Consider the following 24,194-nt stretch of genomic DNA (forward strand, 5'->3'; position numbering starts at 1 on the left):
TGAGAAGGATCGCTAATGCTCGGTGAAAAAAGCTGGCGAGAATTTCCATTTTGAGGGTAAAGGTAAGTAGAACTGATTGCCTGGCGAAAAAAATCGGCGTTGCACACTCATTCTCGGCGGGTAAGCGCAAAGTCAGCCAAATGGGCGATCATTACGGAATGGACGGTAAGTACAAGAATTTAGGCCGAGGCTGCGGTTGGACCTACGAAGGGGGGAAAACTTAAAGAAAAGATTATTTTTTTAAAAAACATACAAAGCGTTTCCAAGACAGTTTTAATCCTAATCGCTGTGGTAAAATTTTAAAAAATAATTACCGCCTGGTTTAAGCAGCGTTTACAGGGGCAGGTCTCTCGGAGATCTGGACGCCGGTGGTTGAGCCCAAACTTATGCCCTGGCAGTTGTTCTCGGCGTTGCACGTAGATGGTTTGGTCCCGGCGGGCGACTTCAGTTGTGGACGATACTAAGGAAAAAACTTACGTGCAAACTCTCGCCGGGCGAAAAAACCAGCTGTAACGCCGAGAAAATCGGCAACAATGAAGCTGAAAGTCTGGCCCTATATATATTAACTCAGCTCCCACACGCATGGGCAGGTTATTAAGACATCGGATCAGCCGCCGCTTACAATTCTCTCCCGATTTTCGATCCATTGTGAAAATCGGGCGAAATGTATAACAGCCCAATGATTCAACATCGGCCGTTTTACACCATCACACGGGCTCAAAATTCAGCCAGACTCCAGGCCAGTTCTGACATTGTCGTCTGTGCTCAAACGAGTCGCAAACTGGTCATTTTTTTTTAAAAAGTCAACGTTTTCCATTCTAGTTTTATCTGTTGCCTACAAATACTTCACCGTTTGCAATTATTCTCGACATCTTCTCCTGGCGGCAGATGAACTGGTTAATTCAGCAGCACAATAGGGAAAATCTACTGGCAGAGAGAGAGAACCAAACTCAAGAAGCTCGGTAACAGCCAGAGCAAGTTGCTCAATCACTGGTCCTGCCACTGGATTTAATATCTACCTCGTGCACTGCCAGCTCACTGTGGCTGCAGTGTGTACAATCGAAAAGATGCACTGCAGCAACTCGCCAAGGTTACTTCCACAGCACCTGCCGAACCCTGCTCCCGAGGACGACAAAGGCAGCAACGTTGTCAGAAGACCATCGCCTTCCGGTCACTCGCCATCCTGATTTGAACATTTAGCGCTGTTTCTTCATCATCTATTCCAATGTATTTGCTCCATGGGTTCTTTGATTAAGCATTCATAGCAACAACTTGCTATTAAGAACTAGTTAGTGCATTAACAAAGATTTAACTAACACGCCACACATTACCGGTTCATCCACTAGGCTCACAACCGCATACCTCATCATGGGTGACCTAGACACAACTGACTGGGGTTTTATGGAGTCTTGTGAACATCACGTGACTGGCTAAGCCACTCACAATGCAACAGCTCTAAAAACCTGTGAGCATGCTCACCGGTGCATACATTACATCTACCTAATACCAGCGTGGATGGGAGAGAGGAGAGAGGAGAGAAAGAGAGAAATAGAGAGAGAAAGAGAGAGAGAGAAAGAGAGAGAGAGAAAGAGAGAGAGAGAAAGAGAGAGAGAGAAAGAGAGAGCGAAAGAGAGAGAGAAAGAGAGAGAAAGAGAGAAAGAAAAAAAGAAAAAAAGACTTGCATTTATATAGTGCCTTTCACGACCTCAGGATGCCCCAAAGCACTTTACAAACAATGAAGTACTTTTTGGAGTGCAGTCACTGTTGTAATGTAGGAAACGCAGCAGCCTAACTGTGCACAGCAAGCTCCCACAAACAGCAATGTGATAATGACCAGATAATCTGTTTTAGTGATGTCGATTGAGGGATAAATATTGGCCAGGACACTGGGGAGAATACCCCTACTTTTCTTCAAAACAGTGCCGTGGGATCTCTTATGTCCACCTGAGGGGGCAGGTGGGGCCTCGGTTTAAAGTCTCACCCGAGAGACCCACTGAGCCACTGGCTGACACTTGTGGGAGCACCATCACCACAAGGACTGCAGCAATTCAGGAAAGGCCGGCCACAGTCACCTGCTCAGGGCAAGTAGGGATGGACAATAAACCTGGCCCTGGCTCGTGCCGCCCAGATTCTGGAACAAACCAAAGAACCACACTGCACAGTTTGTGTTGGTGCAACTCTAAAGCTGCTTTAAATCGAAGCAAAGTGCACATTAAAACTGGCCCAATAAAGGATGTGACTGCTGCCAACGGACCGGAAGTCATTGCACATGCGCAGTTCCAGCGTTTTTTTTTGGCTGTTGTTGCCGGACTTCCCAAAATGAGGAATAAAGAAGCGGATTCAGAGAATTCTGTTGGAACCCTTCATTTTAAATAAAATTCAAAGTGAGAGATCCAATGCACTGCGACAGATGCGCATGGGGCGCAACTGTAAATTTAAAGCAACGATGGGAAATAAATGTATTGAAATCTGACTGAACGAACATTTTGTGAGAATGTATATAGCCTTGTAATCCTATTCCAGCCATCAGAAGCAGTGCCACTAATGTAGAACTAGAAAGGGTGGGAGGGGAGACAATGACTGGAGCTGAATGATTAGTGGATATTTCAGACATTTAAAGATGTGTCTGTGATCTGCCAGGATTTGTTCCTGTGACTCTGTGTAAGTAATCATACCGAGCAGTCAGTGAAAACAGAAGCAAATGGCAGCGGATGCTGGGGTTGGTCTGTCTGTTGTGGCAAATATTATTTTTAAAATTTGGGACCAGAATGGTTCTGCATAGCTTCCGTTCCGTTGGCAGGAGTCACTCTGTAATTTGGGACATGGTGACTAAGAGGATTTTATCAATGAATAAATTCCCTCACTTCCCTACCCCTCGGAATCACGTTGGAAAAACAGAAATAATACAAGGTCCTGTTTGAATGAAAAACAGGAATCCCAGTGCTGGCATCTCTCGTGCCAGGAGAGCACCGTCATGGTGAACACAGTGAGTGCACAGGGCACTGGGCACTTCCATCATCTCCTCAACTGGTTACTGTTTCTTGGTATAAGTAGCAAGTACAAGTTTTCTTTGTCTCATGGAGATCTAGCTCAAGGATTCTTATGTAGTTCACTCTTAACGTTAGGAAATGAAAAACTGACATCATCTTCCAATCCTCCTTGGAAACGGGGCTGGTGCCAGAAGATTGGAGATCTGCAAATGTCACACCATTGTTCAAAAAAGGGTGTAAAGATAAACCCAGTAACTACAGGCCGGTCAGTTTAACCTCGGTAGTGGGGAAGCTTTTAGAAACAATAATCATGGACAAAATTAACAGTCACTTGGACAAAGTGTGGATTAATTAAGGAAAGCCAACACGGATTTGTTAAAGGCAAATCGTGTTTAACCAATTTGATTTGAATTTTTTGATGAGGTAACAGAGACGGTGATGAGGGAAATGCAGTTGACATGATGTACATGGATTTCCAAAAGGTGTCCGACAAAGTGTCACATCATCGGCTTGCCAGCAAAGTTGAAGCCCATGGAATAAAAGGGACAGTGGCAGCATGGATACGGAATTGGTGAACAATTGTTTTTTAGACTGGAGGAAGGTATACAGTGGTATTCACCAGGGGACGGTTCTAGGACCATTGCTTTTCTTGATATATATTAATGACTTGGGCGTGAGTGCACAGGGCACAATTTCAAAATCATGAGGGGTCTGGACAGAGTAGAGAGAGAGAAACTGTTCCATTGGTGGAAGGGTTGCGAGCCAGAGGACACAGATTTAAGGTGATTGGCAAAAGAACCAAAGAAAAAACCTTTTTACGCAGCGAGTGGTTAGGATCTGGAATGCGCTGCCTGAGAGGGTGGTGGAGGCAGACTCAATCGTGGCTTTCAAAAAGGAGTTGGATAAGTACCTGAAAGGAAAAAAATTGCAGGGCGACGGGGAAAGGGCGGGGAGTGGGACTGGCTGAGGTGCTTTTGCAGAGAGCCGGCACGGGCTCGATGGGCCGAATGGCCTCCTTCTGTGCTGTAATCATTCTATGATTCTATTCTATTCTATTTTAATTAGAGAAGACAAGTGGGATAAAAAGGAATAGAATCCAATCTGCTATGTTTCAATCGTAGCCAGCTTATTTTAGTTGTGTCTCATGGTTTGCAAGCAATCTTCTCTCACCCTGCTCCCTGCCATTGGCTCAGTGAGTAGCACTTTGCCTCTGAGTCAGAAGGCTGTGGGTTCAAGTCCCACTCCAGAGACCTGAGCACAAAAATCTAGGCTGACACTCCAGGGCAGTGCTGAGGGAGTGCCGTAGTGTTGGAGGTGCCGTATTTCAGATGAGACGTTACACTGAAGCCCTGTCTGATCTCTCAGGTGGATGTAAAAGATCCCATGGTTTCTATTTCGAAGAAGAGCAGGGGAGTTATTCCCGGTATCCTGGATAATATTTATCCCTCTAACCAACATTACTAAACTAGATTATCTGGTCATTATTGCATTGCTGTTTGTGGGAGCTTGCTGTGTGCATATTGACTGCCGCGTTTACTACAACAGTGGCTATGCTCCAAAAGTACTTCATTGGCTGTAAAGTGCTTTGGGATGTCTTGAGGTCGGGAAAGGTGCTATAGAAATGCAATATTCGTTTATTTTTTTTTAAAATCATCATCGATAGTCCCTCGGAATCGAGGAAGACTTGCTTCCACTCTTAACATGAGTTCTTAGGTGGCTGAACAGTCCAATACGAGAACCACAGTCTCTGTCACTGGTGGGACAGACCGTGGTTGAGGGAAAGGGGTGGGTGGGACAGGTTTGCCGCACGCTCTTTCCACTGTCTGCGCTTGATCTCTGCATGCTCTCGGCGACATACTGCACCCAGATTACAGTATCAGATCGCAATACAACAATAGCACTTCCAGTGCAGCTGGAAGCACAGATACAGGGTACTTAACATCTTCACTTCCCGAGAGTGGACACTTGTTTTTAGTGGCCCAGTGTATCACTAACCTTTCAAATAAAAAGCCGCGTAACCCCCACTGCCACCACCAGTGACAGTTTGCAGATTAGCTGAAACATATCTGAAAAATGTCAGATTTTTTATACTGCAATTATTATAAGGAGAGTTAATGAGTACTGAACATGAGAATCCAGAGAATGAGAAAGGGCCTTTGATCCACTGAGCCCACTCCTTTTAATGGTTCATCTCCAATTTACACTGCCATTGACGTCTTCAATTATTTAGCCTCCTCAGGGAATATGCCCAAGAAGATAAGACTCTTTAAAATGCCCTTCTAATCCCGGAAGGTAATCGAGAAAAACTCCAGCACATCAGCCTTCCATTAGTCAACCCAGTTGCATGCCACAGATAACATTCCATGTCAACAAGCAGGAATGGGGCAGTAAATATGGGGCCTGAATTTGCGGTCGGAGACCTTCCCGCGGGCAGACGCCTCCAACCAGCAAAAATTCTACGCACTCACCTTCTGCCTCAGGATCCATGGAGACTTGCGGTCCCAGGCCGCTACATGTAGGCCCACGTATCCCGGGGTGCAGGCGGTTCGTAAGCGCCCCTGGGATCACATGGGCCGGCCTAACCAATCAAAGAAGGGAATCCCCGTTCATGAGTATGTACGGAACTTCCAGAAGCATGAATGGGGATCACATAAAAAATACATTTAACATAACAAATACATTTTTTTTTAAATTACACATTTAAAATTAATTAAAATACAATATAATTGTGTAATTTTTTGAAAAATAAATTTACATCTTTTAAAGGGGCTCAGAATAAACATACCTTAGTGCACAGGGTTTTTAAATGTATAAATGATTTAAAAAAACATTGAAATAAAATGTTATCAAACTCTTACGCTGGTGAAAGCGGACCTTACCCCTGCTTTTACCAGGCATATGAACTTCACGGGCATTCGCCGGGCAGTAGTTGGGCAAATAGCCCAATTCTCCGCCCGCGGAAGCCCTTTTCCCGGGGATGCGAGGATCTGACAGATCACAAGTTCTGGGTTTTAGCGTGTGCGCAGCGCAGCGCACCTCGTACGCGCCCGCCCGTGGGGGCCGCAATTTACAGCCCGATTCTGATTGCAAGCTCCTGCGGTGGCAGCTTGCTGAGCGCGTGCCAATGTTGGGAAACTCTTCCCGCTTGACCCACAGTTTGTGGAAAATTTACACGAGTGTATGCAGTGTGGGCATTGATTATTCATGTCTCTGCTTTTCCTGATGACCTTCCGTCTCACTTCTTAACCAGACAACAAATTGTTAATTAGTATTTAAAGGAAATCTTCATTGCATCATTTCACCAGCTGACCTACAGAAAAGATTGCTTCATATTAGCCTCAGCAACACTTCTTTTCCTCCCCCTCTCTCCTGTGAGCAGGCTATTTCACCATGGAAGGCATCACAGATGACCGGAGCCTGTCGTCACCCAATGTCAACAACTAAAACAACAACAACTTATATTTAATGTAGTAAAACGTCCCAAGCTTCACAGGAGTGTTAGATACAGCTTGGTCAAAGAGGTAGGTTTTTAAAAGCATCTTAAAGGAGGAAAGAGAGGTAGAGAGACAGAGAGGTTTAGGGAGGGAGTTCCAGAGTTTAGGGCCCAGGCAACTGAAGGTTGAGCGATTATAATCAGGGATGCTCAAGAGAGCAGAATTTGAGGAGCGCAGATATCTCGGGAGGTTGTGGGCCCGAAGGAGATTACAGAGATAGGGAGGGGTGAGGCCATGGACAGATTTGCAAACAAGGATGAGAATTTTGAAATCAAGGCGCTGCTTAACTGGGAGTCAATGTAGGTCAACGAGCACAGGGGTGGTGGATGAGCGGGACTTGGGGTGCAAGTTAGGACACGGGCCATAAGTTTACGTAGGGTAGAATGTGGGAGGCCAGCCAGCAGTGCGTGAGAATAGTCAAGTCTAGAGGTAACAAAGGCATAGATGAGGGATTCAGCAGGAGATGGGCTGAGCCAAGGGCGGAGACGGGCAATGTTATGGAGGTGGAAATAGGCGGTCTTAGTTATGCCATGGATATGTGGTCAGAAGCACATCTCAGGGTCAATAATGATACCAAGGTTGCGAACAGTCTGGTTCAGCCTCAGACAGATGGAGAGGAATGGAGTCGGGGGCTAGGGAACGGCGTTTGTGGCTCAGTGGGTAGCACCCTCACCTCTCAGTCAGGAGGTTGTGGGTTCAAGACCCACTCCACAGAGACTTGAGCACAGAAATCTAGACTGACACTCCAGTGCAGTGCTGAGGGAGCGCTGCCCTGTCAGAGGTGCCATCTTTCGGATGTTCCTTTAACCTGAGGCCCCGTCTGCTCTCTCAGGTTGATGTTAAAGATCCCATGCCACTATTTCGAAGAAGAGCAGGGGAGTTATTCCCGGTGTCTGGGTCAATACTTATCCCTCAATCAATTTCATTAAAAAAAAGAGATTATCTGGTCATTATCACATTGCTGTTTGTGGGAGCTTGCTGTACGCAAATTGGCTGCTGCGTTTCCCACATTACAACAGTGACTGCATTGCAAAAGGTACTTCATTGGCTGTAAAGTGCTTTGGGACATCCAGTGGTTGTGAAGGGCACTATATAAATGCAAGTCTTTCTTTCTTTTAATGCCTACACATGCACACTTTCCAGCAGAGGTTAACAGACTGCAATGGGGAGCAAAAACCCTCACTGATTTTTTTCTTCACTACCAGCCCAGGGGCATTGAGCCCCTTTGCAATGCCCAACTGCTGCCACGGTTGAGAGCAGCTAACTCAATACAAATAAGGAGACTGAACCTGGACCTCCAGGTACGAGGATCATGACAGAGACCAACCTAACAACAACATGTTACTGTGTTATCACCAGGGGTCTGCAGGATGAGTAGAGCGAGGTCACCAAAGTTAAACAAAAGGCAAAGCGTTATTGCCCTAGGTTCACCAGACTGATTCCCAGGATGGCAGGACTGACATATGAAGAAAGACTGGATCGACTAGGCTTATATTCACTGGAGTTTAGAAGAATGAGAGGGGATCTCATAAAAGCATATAAAATTCTGACAGGATTGGACAGGTTAGATGCAGGAAGAATGTTCCCGATGTTGGGGAAGTCCAGAACCAAGGGTCACAGTCTAAGGATAAGGGGTAAGCCATTTAGGACCGAGATGAGGAGAAACTTCTTCACTCAGAGAGTGGTGAACCTGTGGAATTCTCTACCACAGAAAGTTGTTGAGGCCAGTTCATTAGATATATTCAAAGGGGAGTTAGATGTGGCCCTTACGGCTAAAGGGAACAAGGGGTATGGAGAGAACGCAGGAATGGGATACTGAAGTTGCATGATCAGGCATGATCATATTGAATGGTGGTGCAGGCTCGAAGGGCCAAATGGCCTACTCCTGCACCTATTTTCTATGTTTCTATAGCAAGAGTTAACTGAGATTGGTAGTGAGAACCTTGTTGTTTGGGATCTGGTTTAACATCTGTTTACCTTCCTGAGAAATGTGGAGGAGATAAGGAACTAAATAAATTGATTTGAGCAGAAGTATGCTTTTAATCACCCATCTCCAATTTACACAGCCATAGATGCCTTCAATTATTTAGTCCGCTTGGTGAATATGCCCAAGAGAAGGTGCAATCACAAAATCGATTTTTTTTTTAAACTCTCAAGATAATATTTGTAGAAAAGGTGAGACTTGAAAAGTTTAAAGCAGAAACATTTATGACAATGATTTGCACGTCAGGAAGCTCCTTTCAGACTGATGACAGGAGACCGAAACACGGCGTGGGGAGATTTTCCAGTCTCCGTCAGAGGTGATACTGGGTGGGAATGGGCACGGAGGAGGGATATCAAATGGCGACAGATCTCCGCCCATCGGGCTCCGTGGACAAACTTCCACTCAGGCACTAAGCTCACAGTAAAAATGGGCGGGAGCTTCATTTTAATATTAGCAGTGGCATTCACTGCCTTGTGTGCTTTACTTCAAATTATTCAGGCAAGGTCCAAGAGTACAGAGAACTGAAACAGCTCAAACTGATTTGTAGTTCAATCATGTAGTGAGATTTTTAAAAAACCAGGGTGGCCAATTATAATCAGCATCAATGGTATATTGTACACTTACTAAGAAATGGCGGGCAAGTTTCAATTATCCAATTAATTAGTCATTCTAATATTGTTTCAATCAACCCTTCAATAGGTCACAGACTTGTAGCAAAATGCAAACAACAAGTACACTTACTTTGAAAACATAATCCTGCCATACTTATTCATTATACGCTCATTGTCCTTGAGGGAAGAGCAGAGGCCAAACTTGGTGGTGAGAACTTTGTTGTTTGGGATCTGGTTTAACATCTGTTTACCTTTCAGAATGACAGAAACCAAAGGTATAAACATTAGCGAAGTTAATCAACAATACACATTGTACATTTTGGGTGTACTAAATGCTTCCGATCCTCTAAATTCTTCGATGTCCTTGGCCTTTATACGGCACCTATGCGCTTTAATGTTACAGAAGCTCCACACAGTAACAACCCAATATACCAAGGACATAGGAACATAAGAAATAGGAGCAGGAGTAGGCCATACAGCCCCTCGAGCCTGCTCCACCATTGAATAAGATCATGGCTGATTTTCAACCTCAATGCCACTTTCCCTCCCCGATCCCCATATCCCTTGATTCCCTTAGCCCCTAAAAATCTATTGATCTCAGTCTTGGATACACTCAATGACTCAGCATCCACAGCCCTCTGGAGCAGAGAATTCCAAAGATTCACAACCCTCTGAGTGAAGAAATTTCTCCTCATCTCAGTCTGAAATGGCCGACCCTTTATCCTGAGACTGCAACCCCTGGTTCTACACTCTTCAGCCAGGGGAAACAACCTCTCATTTCTACCCTGTCAAGTCCTCGAAGAATTTTAAATGTTTCAATGAGATCTCTTCTTTTTTTCTAAACTCCAGATAATATAGTCCCATTCTACTCAATCGCTCCTCAGAGGACAACCCTCTCATCCCAGGAATCAATCTAGTGAACCTTCATTGCATCCCCTCTAAGGCAAGTATATCTTAGTTCAGGAGACTGAAACTATATACACAGTACTCCAGGTGTGGTCTCATCAAAGCCCTGTACAATTGCAGCAAGACTTCCTTACTCCTGTACTGCAACCTCCTTGCAATAAAAGCTAACATACCAGAAAAGATGAATAAGTTGAAATAGAAAGCTGTACAGTCACACAACATTAGAACATTAGAAGCAATACCCTAGATCTCAACATGCCCAAAGTGCAATGCAAAATCAACAAATACCATTCTCCTGACCCCTGCAAGCGAATAATAAACACAATCATATATAGTACAGAAGGCTTAAAGCCTTGGCATGCCAGGACTTAGTTATATTATATTTATAGCAGCTGCTGGTCTGGGCCATTCTGATAGCCCTTTTTACCTTCATGAAAGTTTTGGTAGTTGGAAGGTGTTTTAGCTTCAGACCATTTTAATAAGTAGTCGTCTCGATTGTTGTCCAAGATTCGCTTCCATCCCTTACTCTCACAGAAGCTGGCAATTCTGTGTTAAAAAAACATGATGTAGTGTTTCAACGGGTATTTTTTTTCACCAGAAAAGAGATGAGCCAAAACAGACCAAATCACAGGATCTTCCTTGTATTCCATCTACTCATCTCCTCATCCCCAAGCTCCCTCTTATGCTACATCCACCCAACAGATGCTACTAGGTTTCGTGTGGCACCATTGAAGAAATCACAGAAATGAACGGCATGGAAGGAGGCCATTCGGCCCATCATGTCTGTGCTGACTGAAAAAGAGCTATTCAGCTAAATCCCACTTTCCAGCTCTTGGTCCGTAGCCCTGTAGGTTACAGCACTTCAAGTGCACATCCAAGCACTTTTTCCAATGAGGTGAGGGTTTCTGCCTCTACTACCCTTTCAGGCAGTGAAAAAAGTTCCCCTCAACTCCCCTCTAATCCTTCTACCAATTACTTTAAATCTATAACCCCTGGTCATTGTCCAAATCATTGGCCATTTTTCCCCACAATGATTTACCCCCTACATAAATCTAGTGACTAAGATTAAACATCAAACTTTCTGATTTTTGACACATATGCACATGATTTTGCAAAAACTTTTCACCACAGTTACTATTTTAGTGTAGGTTTAAATTTGATCCTTTTGCTTGCTTGTCTTTTCCAACATGCTAACAGGTAAACAGATCAGGTCAAAAGCTCATTAATACATATACACAGCGTCTTCCTCAGTTAGTATGGATCCAAGAAAGTAGGCTGGCAAATTAGGGAACTCGCATCTCTTATTTACTGGCTGATTTTGTGAGGAGCTACTTTCATTAAAAAAAAATTTTTTAGCTAAGAATCTGCAGTGATCATAGAATCTTAGAATGATAAAGCATGAGTCCATTTGGCCTGTCGCGCCTGTGCCAGCTCTTTGAAAGAGCTCTCCAATTAGTCCCACTCCCCTGCTCGTTCCCCGCAGTAAGTGTACATCCAATTACCTTTCAAAAGTTACTATTAAACCTGTTTCCATCACCCTTTCAATTTTGTCCTGGATTATTGTCTCGGAAAGATTCCCCCTCGCTAACATTAGGCCGACTGGCCTGTAATTGCCAGCTTTATCTCTCTCCTCTTTGCTTTTTTTTAAAGGTGTGCAACATTTGCAATCCTCCAGTCCTCTGGCATCACCCCCATATCTGAGGAGGATTGGAAGATTGTGGCCAGAGTCTCTGCAATTTCCACTCTTACTTCCCTCACTAACTGAGGTAAGGCTGGGCCTAATTAAACTAAAGACTTGCATTTCTACAGCGCCTTTCACGACCACCGGACGTCTCAAAGTGCTTTACAGCCAATAAAGTACTTTTTGGAGTATAGTCACCGTTTTAATGTGGGAAATGCAGCAGCCAATTTGCGCACAGCAAGCTCCCACAAACAGCAATGTGATAATGACCAGATAACCTGTTTTTGTTATGTTGATTGATGGATAAATATTGGCCCCAGGACACCGGGGATAACTCCCCCTGCTCTTCTTTGAAATAGTGCCATGGGATCTTTTCCGTCCACCTGAAAGAGCAGACAGGGCCTCGGTTTAACGTCTCATCCGAAAGACGGCGCCTCCGACAGTGCAGCACTCCCTCATCACTGCACTGGAGTACTGCTGTAACACCATGACACGGGTTTGTTCAATCAACAATGCGCTAGGTATAACCGTAAAGATAAACGCAACCGTGAATTTCTACAAACAGGTGAGTTCCAGGTTCCAGGAAGTAGTTGCGGTGATCACAATGTCCAACTGCACTCAGCAGATCAAATTTCTGACTAGATTATTTGAGAGAAATGACCCAATAGTCTAGATCTAGCAGTGAACCATTATAATGAAGCTCACAAAGCCATGACAGAATCACTGAACGAGCACTTGTGTATGCTCAGACATTTATTCTGTTGTCTCGATGTTTATGGATTTGCTCTGCTATTTGAAAATCTACCCCTGGATATCACCAATAACATGGGAAACCCACAACCTCTATCACCTCGAAGGACAAGGGCAGTAGGGGCATGGGAACACCACCACCTCCAGGTTCCTCGCCAAGTCACATGCCATCCTGACTTGGAAATATATCGGCTGTTCCTTCATTGTCACTGGGTCAAAATCCTGGAACTCTCTGCCTAACAGCACTGTGGGAGCACCTTCACCACACGGACTGCAGCGGTTCAAGAAGGCGGCTCACCACCACCTTCTGAAGGACAATAAGGGATGGTAGGTCTGGAAAGAGATGCAGTGGTTGCTGTCGAGGTTCATCCCGAGCAGCTCCGTAACACAGGACTCTGTGCTCTACGGGCTGTTCCCAGGGACACACAACGAGACAGACATCAACTCGGTGAAAGACGCTTTTTGGTCTTGCCGTAACTTGCTGGTCTTCCAGAGCAAGGAGATGTCCACGTCTGCGTGTTGCAGACTGGCACAATCCAAGATCCAGGATTACGTGCTGAGGGACGCACTTAAAATTGGTGCAGTCGCCGAAAAGGCACGGTGGGGAAGAGCCACAGTTTAAAGCCCTTCCACCACAGTAAACCCAGGGGCTGGAATCAGTATAAAACTCCCCTCGGGCCGTACTTGTAAACCTTTTGTATACATAGAGCACCATGATCTGCAAACACCTATGTAGTGCCATGTATAATGCAAGTTCTGTTGCGTGATGCATGTTGGAAAGAAATGTAACTGTACCGTCACTGTGTACCGTTTGGTGACACATGTAATGTAACTTGATGAATGTACCATAATGTATCCTGGATTGTATGAATCGTACCTTGAAATGTAAAGTAAAGAAATGTATTGAACGGAACTGCGGTCAGCATCCAAATGTAATGTATGGAATTGCTGACTGCATCCAAATGTACTGAACTGCTTTCGGATGTATTGTGCAAATTTATATATGAATAAAGTATATTTTGAAATTTAAAAAAACACGGACTGTAGCTCTGAATTCTGGGTCAACATCCAGCAGGGTACTTGAATCTAGTGCTTGCAACACCAATTGCCTCTCAGCCTTTTGGCTAAGATCAAGTGTTGATTGGGCATTCATATGCTAATTAACTAATTGCAGAAACTCGTCTTTCCAGTTTGGCTGGGTCTGGCCTTTTGGCTCGGTCCAAGCACCAATTGGACAGAAGAAGAAATCTGTACATCAACCGACCATTGGGCGGATCAGGAGGTCCGCCAAGGTGCCGGACTGGCACCACAACAGATTGAAGGCTTCAGCCAAAACACAAGCCGAAAGGAGGAATCTGTAACCCGGATGGCGGCCAACCGAGTGGCGAACCAGGGGGTCCAAAGCACCATCCAAGTGACTGTAAAGAAAGTGGATGGGCAGACACCGATCAACTGGGACCTCTTCGTGAAGAAAATCCTGTTTGTAACCTGTGGCATGAAAGTCGCCAACGTCTTCGCCTTGCAGGACATCCCGAAGAGAGGTTACTTTGATGTAACCTTCAGAACCGTCATCCTATGCCTGAAGTTCCTGAAGGGATTGAAGGAGGCGAGTGAACCACTGCGGTCAGTGCTGACTTGGGAACCACTGTTCACCCTCCCGTCGCAGAGGAAACGCACTATCACAGTGCAGATGTACAACCCCCATATCCCAGTCTGTTGACTCCGGAAAGCGAGAGGGAGACAGAGGGAATTGTCTCAATTCCAGGAGAGTATGCAAAACCTGCTCCTGCTACAGTCGATGGGGGTCGATGTCGCGGAGGAACTCGAAGAGGTGAAGGGCCAGCAAGCCTCGCTCTTTGCCTCAGAGTCCTCCAAAATCATCTTCCGCTCCAGAGACCGCTCCGTCGAGCAGGATGAGACGTGTTCGCGTTTCTTCTTCCAAAAGGTACACAGGGGGAGCTCAGTGATCACCAGCCTAAAGGAAGAAGATGGTTCTGTGACATCTTCACAGCCTGAAATGCTGAGGATCAGCAAATCCTTCTATGCCAGGCTTTATGACATCAAGCCCACAGATCGCGCGGCCTCCCAGTCTTTCCTGTCGTCTATTTCGGAGGTCTTAGACGACAGCGAGCGGGAGAGTCTGGACAACCCGCTAACTCTGGACGAGCTGACAAATGCCGTCCGGTCCTTTGAGACGAATAAAACTCCCGGAAGCGACGGCTTACCGGTCGAGTTGTATTCGGCTCTGTGGGACTGGATGGGTCCAGACCTGCTGGAAGTGTACGAGGGTATGCTTCTGGCCAGCAGCAAGTCAGAGTCAATGAGAAAAGGCATCATCACCCTCATCTACAAGCAGAAGGGGGAGAGGGAGGAAATCAAAAACTGGCGGCCCATTTCGCTGCTCAATGTGGACTACAAGATCCTGTCAAAGGTCATCGCCAACAGGGTCAACTCTGCTCTGGAGCTGGTCATCCACCCGGACCAGACCTGCGCTGTCCCCGGCAGGAAGATCTCTGATAGCCTGGCGCTACTCAGGGATACGATCACCTACAACTCTTTTGGGGGAGGGGAACAAAATAAACATTAGATCAAGTGCCCCCCCAGACACTTTTAACTGCCCTCTTTTTTTACATATTTTTTTTTTTTGTTTTGTTGGGTGTTTTTTTTGTGATTTTTTTGGGGGCATTAAAATTATATATTTTACAAGTGCCCCCTATAAAAGGGGAGGGGGACACTAAAAACCCGGCAATTAAAACAAATTAAACTTTAAAACATGTAAAACCAAATTAAAATTTGGTTGCCGGGGGTGATAATGCACTCCAGTCCCTCCGGCGCCCACCTCTCGCGGAAGGCCGCGAGCGTACCGGCGGACACTGTGTGCTCCATCTCTAAGGACACCCTGGCCCGGATGTAGGCGTGGAAGAGAGGCAGGCAGTCAGGCTGAACGACCCCCTCGACCGCCCGCTGCCTGGACCGGCTGATGGCACCCTTTGGCAGTGCCCAGGAGCAGGCCGACGAGGAGGCCCTCGGACCTACCCGCTCCCCTCCGCACAGGGTGCCCAAAGATCAGGTGTGTGGGACTGAAGTGCAGCCAGAATTTGAGAAGCAGCCCCTTTAAATAATGGAACAGGGGCTGCAACCTCGTGCAGGCAGTGACTAGTTGGGTGCCGCAAGGTTCTGTGCTGGGGCCCCAGCTGTTTACATTGTACATTAATGATTTAGACGAGGGGATTAAATGTCGTATCTCCAAATTTGCGGATGACACTAAGTTGGGTGGCAGTGTGAGCTGCGAGGAGGATGCTATGAGACTGCTGAGTGACTTGGATAGGTTAGGTGAGTGGGCAAATGCATGGCAGATGAAGTATAATGTGGATAAATGTGAGGTTATCCACTTTGGTGGTAAAAACAGAGAGACAGACTATTATCTGAATGGTGACAGATTAGGAAAAGGGAAGGTGCAACGAGACCTGGGTGTCATGGTACATCAGTCATTGAAAGTTGGCATGCAGGTACAGCAGGCGGTTAAGAAAGCAAATGGCATGTTGGCCTTCATAGCGAGGGGATTTGAGTACAGGGGCAGGGAGGTGTTGCTACAGTTGTACAGGGCCTTGGTGAGGCCACACCTGGAGTATTGTGTACAATTTTGGTCTCCGAACTTGAGGAAGGACATTCTTGCTATTGAGGGAGTGCAGCGAAGATTCACCAGACTGATTCCCGGGATGGTGGGACTGACCTATCAAGAAAGACTGGATCAACTGGGCTTGTATTCACTGGTGTTCAGAAGAATGAGAGGGGACCTCATAGAAACGTTTAAAATTCTGACGGGTTTAGACAGGTTAGATGCAGGAAGAATGTTCCCAATGTTGGGGAAGTCCAGAACCAGGGGTCACAGCCTAAGGATAAGGGGTAAGCCATTTAGGACCGAAATGAGGAGAGACTTCTTCACCCAGAGAGTGGTGAACCTGTGGAATTCTCTGCCACAGAAAGTGGTTGGGGCCAATTCACTAAATATATTCAAAAGGGAGTTAGATGAAGTCCTTACTACTCGGGGGATCAAGGGGTATGGCGAGAAAGCAGGAAGGGGGTACTGAAGTTTCAGTTCAGCCATGAACTCATTGAATGGCGGTGCAGGCTAGAAGGGCTGAATGGCCTGCTCCTGCATCTATTTTCTATGTTTCTATGTTTCTATTCAATAAAAACGTGGAACACGGACTCTTCCAGACCGCAGAAATTGCAGGCGGCCTGGGAGCCCATGAACCGGCTTAAAAATTTGTTGCACGGGACTGCTCCGTGCACAACCCTCCAGGCCAAGTCCCCGATAAATAGTGGGAGGACTCCCGCGTAGAGTGCATTCCATCGGGGACCCCCGCCTCCTCCGGACGGCAAGATGGTACGCCATGGCGTGTCCGGACGGCAGACGAGGATGGCAAGGTTGAGAGTATGCAGGAGCAGCTCGGCGATCGCCTACAACTCTTTTGATAGGACAAAATTAAACATTTAATTCAAGTGCCCCACGATCTGGGGGACACTCTAAACACATTTCACATGCCCTTTGTTTTTGTTTTTGTTGTTGTTTTTTTTGTGATTTTTGTGGGGTTTTTGGGGGTTTTTTGGGCAGTAAAACCAGAGATATATATACAAGTGCCCCCTATAAAAGGGGAGGGGGACACTAAAAACCCGGCAATTAAAACAAATTAAACTTTAAAACATAAAATCAAATTAAAATTTGGTTGCCGGGGGTGATGATGCACTCCAGTCCCTCCGGTGCCCACCTCTCGCGGAAGGCCGCGAGCGTACCGGTGGACACCGCGTGCTCTATCTCCAAGGATACCCTGGCGCGGATGTACGCACGGAAGAGAGGCAGGCAGTCAGGCTGAACGACCCCCTCCGGGGCGATCACCTACAACTCTTTTGATAGGACAAAATTAAACATTTAAGTCACGATCTGGGGGACACTCTAAACACTTTTCACATGCCCTTTGGTTTTTTTGGGGGTTTCTTTTGTTTTTTTTGTTGTGATTTTTGTGGGGTTTTTTTGGGGCCGTAAAACCAGAGATATATATACAAGTGTCCCCTATAAAAGGTGAGGGGGACACTAAAAAATTCGGCAATAAACAAATTAAACTTTAAAACATGTAAAATCAAATTAAAATTTGGTTGCCGGGGGTGATAATGCACTCCAGTCCCTCCGGCGCCGTCGATCACCTACGTGCGGGACAGGAGGGTGGACACCTGCTTAATCAGCTTAGACCAGGAGAAGGCCTTTGACAGGATATCGCACACGTACCTGATGGACGTGCTCTCCAAAATGGGGTTTGGGGAGGGTATCTGCAATTGGATCCAACTGCTCTACAGAGACATCAGTAGCGCAGTTCTAATCAACGGGTGGGAAACTGAAAGCTTTCCGATCAGATCTGGAGTCAGGCAAGGCTGTCCTCTCTCGTCTGTCTTGTTTGTGTGTTGTATCGAGCCCTTTGCCGAGTCCATCAGGAAGGATGCGAGCATTAGAGGGGTGACGATCCCAGGCAGCGGAGGCGCTCAGGTCAAGACCTCCCTGTACGTGGACGACGTCGCCATCTTTTGCTCGGATCCGCAGTCGGTCCGTAGATTGCTCACAATCTGCGACCAGTTTGAACTGGCCTCGGGAGCGAAGGTCAATCGCAGCAAAAGCGAGGCCATGTTCTTTGGCAACTGGGCCGACCGATCCTTTATTCCCTTCACCGTTAAGCCAGATTACCTGAAGGTGTTGGGAATATGGTTCGGAGCGGACGGGGTGTGCGCCAAAAACTGGGAAGAGCGTATCACCAAAGTAAAACAAAAACTGGGATGGTGGAAGCTGCGCTTCCTCTCCATGGCAGGAAAGAACCTGGTCATCAGGAGTGAGGTGCTCTCGGGGTTGCTGCATGTGGCACAGGTCTGGCCCATCTCTCGCTCCTGTGCCGCGGCAGTCACCCGGGCCGCCTTCCACTTTATCTGGAGGTCCAAAATGAACCGTGTCCACAGAGACACAATGCACAAATCTCTGGACAGTGGAGGAAAGGATGTTCCGAATGTGTCCCTCATCCTGATGGCCACCTTTGTGTGTGGCTGCATCAAGCTGTGCACAGACCCCCGGTGCACAAACACCAAGTGTCACTACGTGCTGAGGTTCTACCTGTCCCCGGTGTTGCGAAGGATGAGCCTGGCCATGCTGCCGCGAAACGGCCCCACCAGTTGGACCATGCCTGTCCACCTGACCTTTGTGGAAAAGTTTTTCAGAAAAAACCCCTTTGACCACAAGGCCATAAAGCAGTAAGGTCCTGGACGCCCTACGAAAGAAGGAGAGGGTGGACCCTGTCGGGTGGTTCCCTGAGCAGATTGTCGAACTCGTTTGGCAGAACGTCTCATCGCCAGAGCTTTCACACAAGCACCAAGACGTAGCTTGGTTGGCGGTGAGGAGGGCCCTACCCGTCAGATCCTTCATGCACAGCCGGCGTCTCAGCAGCACGGCATGGTGCCCCCGAATCGGCTACGTGGCGGACGAGACTGTCATCTATCTCCTTTGGGACTGCCCCTTTGCAAGGCAGGTCTGGAAGGAGATGCAGTGGTTGCTGTCGAGGTTCATCCTGAGCAGCTCCGTAACACAGGACTCTGTGCTCTACGGACTGTTCCCAGGGACACACACCGAGACAGACATCATCTGCTGCTGGAGGGCCATCAACTCGGTGAAAGACGCACTTTGGTCTTGCCAAAACTTGCTGGTCTTCCAGATCAAGGAGATGTCCACGTCTGCGTGTTGCAGACTGGCTCAATCCAAGATCCAGGAGTACGTGCTGAGGGACGCACTAAAAATTGGTGCAGTCGCCGCAAAGGCACGGTGGGGAAGGGCCACAGTTTAAAGCCCTTCTGCCACGGTAAACCCAGGGGCTGGAATCAGTATAAAACTCCCCTCGGGCTGTACTTGTAAACTTTTTGTGTACATAGAACACCATGATCTGAAAACACCTATGTAGTGCCATGTATAATGCAAGTTCTGTTTAGTAATGTATGTTGCAAAGAAATGTAACTGTACCCTCACCCATTCCGTGTACCGTATAGTGCCACATGTAATGTAATCTGATGACTGTATTGGAATGTATCCTGGATTGTACTGAATTGCACCTCGAAATGTCAAGCAAGCAAATGTATTGAACGGAACTCCTGTCAGCATCCAAATGTATTGTATGGAATTGCTGACCGCATCCAAATGTACTGAACTGCTTTCCAATGTATCGTACAAATTTTTATATGAATAAAGTATATTTTGACATTTTTAAAAAACGGACTGCAGCGATTCAGGAAGGCAGCTCACCACCACCTTCTCAAGGGCGATTAGGGATAGGCAATAAATGCCAGCCTTGCCAGCAACACCCACATTGCATGAATGAATTTTTTAAAACCCATCCTATCTTGTGAGAAGTATACAGGATATATGAGGGAGAGAAACAACTAGATATTGGGATTTTTGCCCTTGTCACAAAGTTAATGAGAAACTCTGATCCCAGTGCCAAACCTGTCCAATCCACATCTATGTGTGAGAACAAATCTGGATTATACTAAAGTTTATACATACAGTGCAGCCCCTCTTATTATATATAATAGAGCTTGGTCTTTTAAAGAAAGTAAAAAAGCATAAATCATATGGACTGATATTCATTAATCAATATATTGTACTCATCAAATGAAGGGTGTGTCAGGCTGCATTGTTATAACAGCGTATAAGAGAGCTTTACTTTTATACATACAGCGCAGCTCCATTTGTGCCTCCAACGTAGAAGAAAGGGCCTTGTTCTTTACTTTCGTCCACTTTCTTGCCATTGCTGGGCTTGCCTCCTGTTTTCTGATTAGCGCTAGCAATTCGCTTTCCACTTTCCGATCCCTCGGAATGGGTAGCGGGACTCCCTGCTGTGTACCATGGGGCAGTTCAGAGGGACACAGAGCAGAAAGGTAAGACAGGTCAGTGCGGCTGCTTTTCTTAAACTTTGAATGAATTCCCCCAATTTTCCATTCATTGGTCATTAGCATCTTGCAATTTGTGCCCCAAATCTCCCCTATGCAAAGAACCGCAGCCTTGATACTCACGGGATATACCTGCATTGTTCAGAGAAGGTTCACTAGGTTGATTCCGGAGATGAAGGGGTTGGCTTACGAAGATAGGTTGAGCAGGATGAGCCTGTACTCATTGGAGTTCAGAAGAATGAGAAGGCATCTTATCGAAACGTGTAAGATAATGAGGGGGCTCGACAAGGTGGATGCAGAGAGGATGTTTCCACTCATAGGGGAAACTAAAACTAGGGGACATAGTCTCAGAATAAGGCTCCGCCCATTTAAAACTGATATGAGGAGGAATTTCTTCTCTCAGAGGGTTGTAAATCTGTGGAATTCTCTGCCTCAGAGAGCTTTGGAGGCTGGGTCACTGAATATATTTAAGGCGGAGATAAACAGATTTATGAGCGATAAGGGAATAAAGGGTTATGGGGAGTGGCCAGGGAAACATAGAAACATAGAACATAGAAACATAGAAAATAGGTGCAGGAGTAGGCCATTCGGCTCTTCGAGCCTGCACCACCATTCAATAAGATCATGGCTCATCATTCACCTCAGTACCCCTTTCCTGCTTTCTCGCCATATCCCTTGATCCATTTAGCCTTAAGGGCCATATCTAACTGCCTCTTGAATATATCCAATGAACTGGCATCAACAACTCTCTGCGGTAGAGAATTCCACAGGTTAACAACTCTCTGAGTGAAGAAGTTTCTCCTTATCTTAGTCCTAAATGGCTTACCCCTTATCCTGAGACTGTGTCCCCTGATTCTGCACTTCCCTACCATCGGGAACATTCTTCCTGCATCTAACCTGTCCAATCCCGTCAGAATTTTATATGTTTCATCCTTCTAAACTCCAGTGAATACAGGCCCAGTCGATCCAATCTCTCCTCATGTGTCAGTCCTGCCATCCCGGGAATCAGTCTGGTGAACCTTCGCTGCACTCCCTCACTAGCAAGAACGTCCTTCCTCAGATTAGGAGACCAAAACTGAACACAATATTCCAGGTAAGGCCTCACTAAGGCCCTGTACAATTGCAGTAAGACCTCCCTGCTCCTATACTCAAATCCCCTAGCTATGAAGGCCAAAATGCCATTTGCCTTCTTCACCGCCTGCTGTACCTGCATGCCAACTTTCAATGACTGATGAACCATGACACCTAGGTCTCATTGCACCTCTCCTTTTCCTAATCTGCCGCCATTCAGATAATATTCTGCCTTCACGTTTTTGCCACCAAAGTGGATATCCTCACATTTATCCACATTATACTGCATCTGCCATGCATTTGCCCACTCACCTAACCTGTCCAAGTCACCGTGAAGCCTCTTAGCATCCTCCTCACAGCTCACACCACCACCCAGCTTAGTGCCATCTGCGAACTTGGAGATATTACACTCAATTCCTTCATCTAAATCATTGATGTATATTGTAAATAGCTGGGGTCCCAGCACTGAACCCTGCGGCACCCCACTAGTCACTGCCTGCCATTCTGAAAAGGACCCGTTTATCCCAACTCTCTGCTTCCTGTCTGCCAACCAGTTCTCTATCCACGTCAATACATTACCCCCAATACCATGTGCTTTAATTTTGCACACCAGTCTCTTGTGTGGGACCTTGTCAAAAGCCTTTTGAAAGTCTAAATACACCACATACACTGGTTCTCCCTTGTCCACTCTTCTCAAAAAATTCTAGAAGATTTTTCAAGCATGATTTCCCTTTCATAAATCCATGCTGACTTGGACCAATCCTGTCACTATTTTCCAAATGTGCTGCTATTTCATCTTTCATAATTGATTCCAACATTTTCCCCACTACTGATGTCAGGCTAACCAGTCTATATTTCCCTGTTTTCTCTCTCCCTCCTTTCTTAAAAAGTGGGGTTACATTAGCTACCCTCCAGTCCATAGGAACTGATCCAGAGTTGATAGACTGCTGGAAAATGATCACCAATGCATCCACTATTTCTAGGGCCACTTCCTTAAGTAATCTGGGATGCAGACTATCAGGCCCTGGGGATTTATCGGCCTTCAATCCCATCAATTTCACTAACACAATTTCCTGACTAATAAGGATTTCCTTCAGTTCCCCCTTCTCACTAGACCTTCTGTACCCTAGTATTTCCGGAAGGTTATTTGTGTCTTCCTTCGTGACACAAATTTGTTCAATTGGTCTGCCATTTCTTTGTTCCCCATTATAAATTTACCCGATTCTGACTGCAAGAGATCTACGTTTATCTTCACTTATCATTTTCTCTTCACATATCTATCGGAGCTTTTGCAGTCAGTTTTTATGTTCCCAGCAAGCTTCCTCTCATACTCTATTAAACCTCCTCTTAATTAAACCCTTTGCCCTCCTCTGCTGAATTCTAAATTTCTCCCAGTCTTCAGATTTGCTGCTTTTTCTGGCCAATTTATATGCCTCTTCCTTTGATTTAACACTCTCCTTAATTTCCCTTGTTAGCCACGGTTGAGCCACCTTCCCCGTTTTATTTTTACTCCAGACCGGGATGTACAATTGTTGAAGTTCATCCATGTGATCTTTAAATGTTTGCCATTGCCTATCCACCGTCAACCGTTTAAGTATCATTCGCCAATGTATTCTAGCTAATTCTCGTCTCATACCATCGAAGTTACCTTTCCTTAAGTTCAGGACCCTAGTCTCTGAATTACTTGTGTCACTCTCCATCTTAATAAAGAATTCTGCCATATTATGGTCACTCTTCCCCAAGGGGCCTCGCACAACAAGATTGCTAATTAGTCCTTTCTCATTACCCAGTCTAGGATGGCCAACCCTCTAGTTGGTTCTTCGACATATTGGTCTAGAAAACCATCCCTAATACACTCCAGGAAATCCTCCTCCACCGTATTGCTACCAGTTTGGTTAGCCCAATCAATATGTAGATTAAAGTCGCCCATGATAACTGCTGTACCTTTATTGCATGCATCCTTAATTTCTTGTCTGATGCTGTCCCCAACCTCACTACTACTGTTTGGTGGTCTGTACACGACTCCCACTAGCATTTTCCGCCCTTTGGCAGAAACCACCCGCAGCTCCACCCATACCGATTTCACATCATCCAAGCTAATTTCCTTTCTTACTATTGCGTTAATTTCCTCTTTAACCAGCAACGCTACCCCACCTCCTTTTTCTTTCTGTCTATCCTTCCTGAATGTTGAATACCCCTGGATGGTGAAATACCACCCTTAGTCACCCTGGAGCCATGTCTCCGTAATCCCAATTATATTATATTTGTTAATAGCTGCCTGCGCAGTTAATTCGTCCACCTTATTACAAATACTCCTCGCATTGAGGCACAGAGCCTTCAGGCTTGTCTTTTTAACACACTTTGCCCCTTTAGAATTTTGCTGTAATGTGGCACTTTTTGATTTTTGCCTTGGGTTTCTCTGCTCTCCATTTTTACTTGGAGCTGAGTCCAAGATCAGATCAGCCATGGCGGAGCAGGCTCGAGGGGCCTGCTCCTATTTCTTACATTATTATGTTATGGGAGGGCGGGGAGGATGCAGAGGAGCTGGTGGCGGGGACGTGGCGGCCCTGATTTCAATAACTCTTCGCTGACTGCCGTCTGATACCCGGTCAGATTGATTCTGACACCAGGTAAGATTGACTGCCAGCAGGTGTGAGTCGATGTTTAGCAGCAGGGGGACACAGCTGGAGACAGACCACGGAAAGAGGGCTTTGCAGAAGAGCGGGGGTT

The 24,194-nt window shown here is 46.1% G+C and overlaps 1 protein-coding gene across 2 annotated transcripts in view; it reads right to left on the bottom strand.

Moving 5' to 3' along the window:
• LOC139228940 (protein polyglycylase TTLL10-like) overlaps nucleotides 1-24,194 on the bottom strand; it is a 385,507-nt gene that overhangs the window by 51,889 nt on the left and 309,424 nt on the right. For both annotated transcript variants that reach the window (XM_070860478.1, XM_070860477.1), the window contains 3 exons: nucleotides 20,180-20,339; nucleotides 10,413-10,531; nucleotides 9,210-9,330 (listed from right to left, as the gene is read on the bottom strand). In XM_070860478.1, the coding sequence (XP_070716579.1) occupies nucleotides 9,210-9,330; nucleotides 10,413-10,531; nucleotides 20,180-20,339 (400 nt within the window). The remainder of the gene's footprint in view (nucleotides 1-9,209; nucleotides 9,331-10,412; nucleotides 10,532-20,179; nucleotides 20,340-24,194) is intronic.

This window comes from Pristiophorus japonicus, chromosome 18, assembly GCF_044704955.1.
Source record: "Pristiophorus japonicus isolate sPriJap1 chromosome 18, sPriJap1.hap1, whole genome shotgun sequence".
In the NCBI taxonomy this organism is placed as follows: domain Eukaryota; kingdom Metazoa; phylum Chordata; class Chondrichthyes; family Pristiophoridae; genus Pristiophorus; species Pristiophorus japonicus.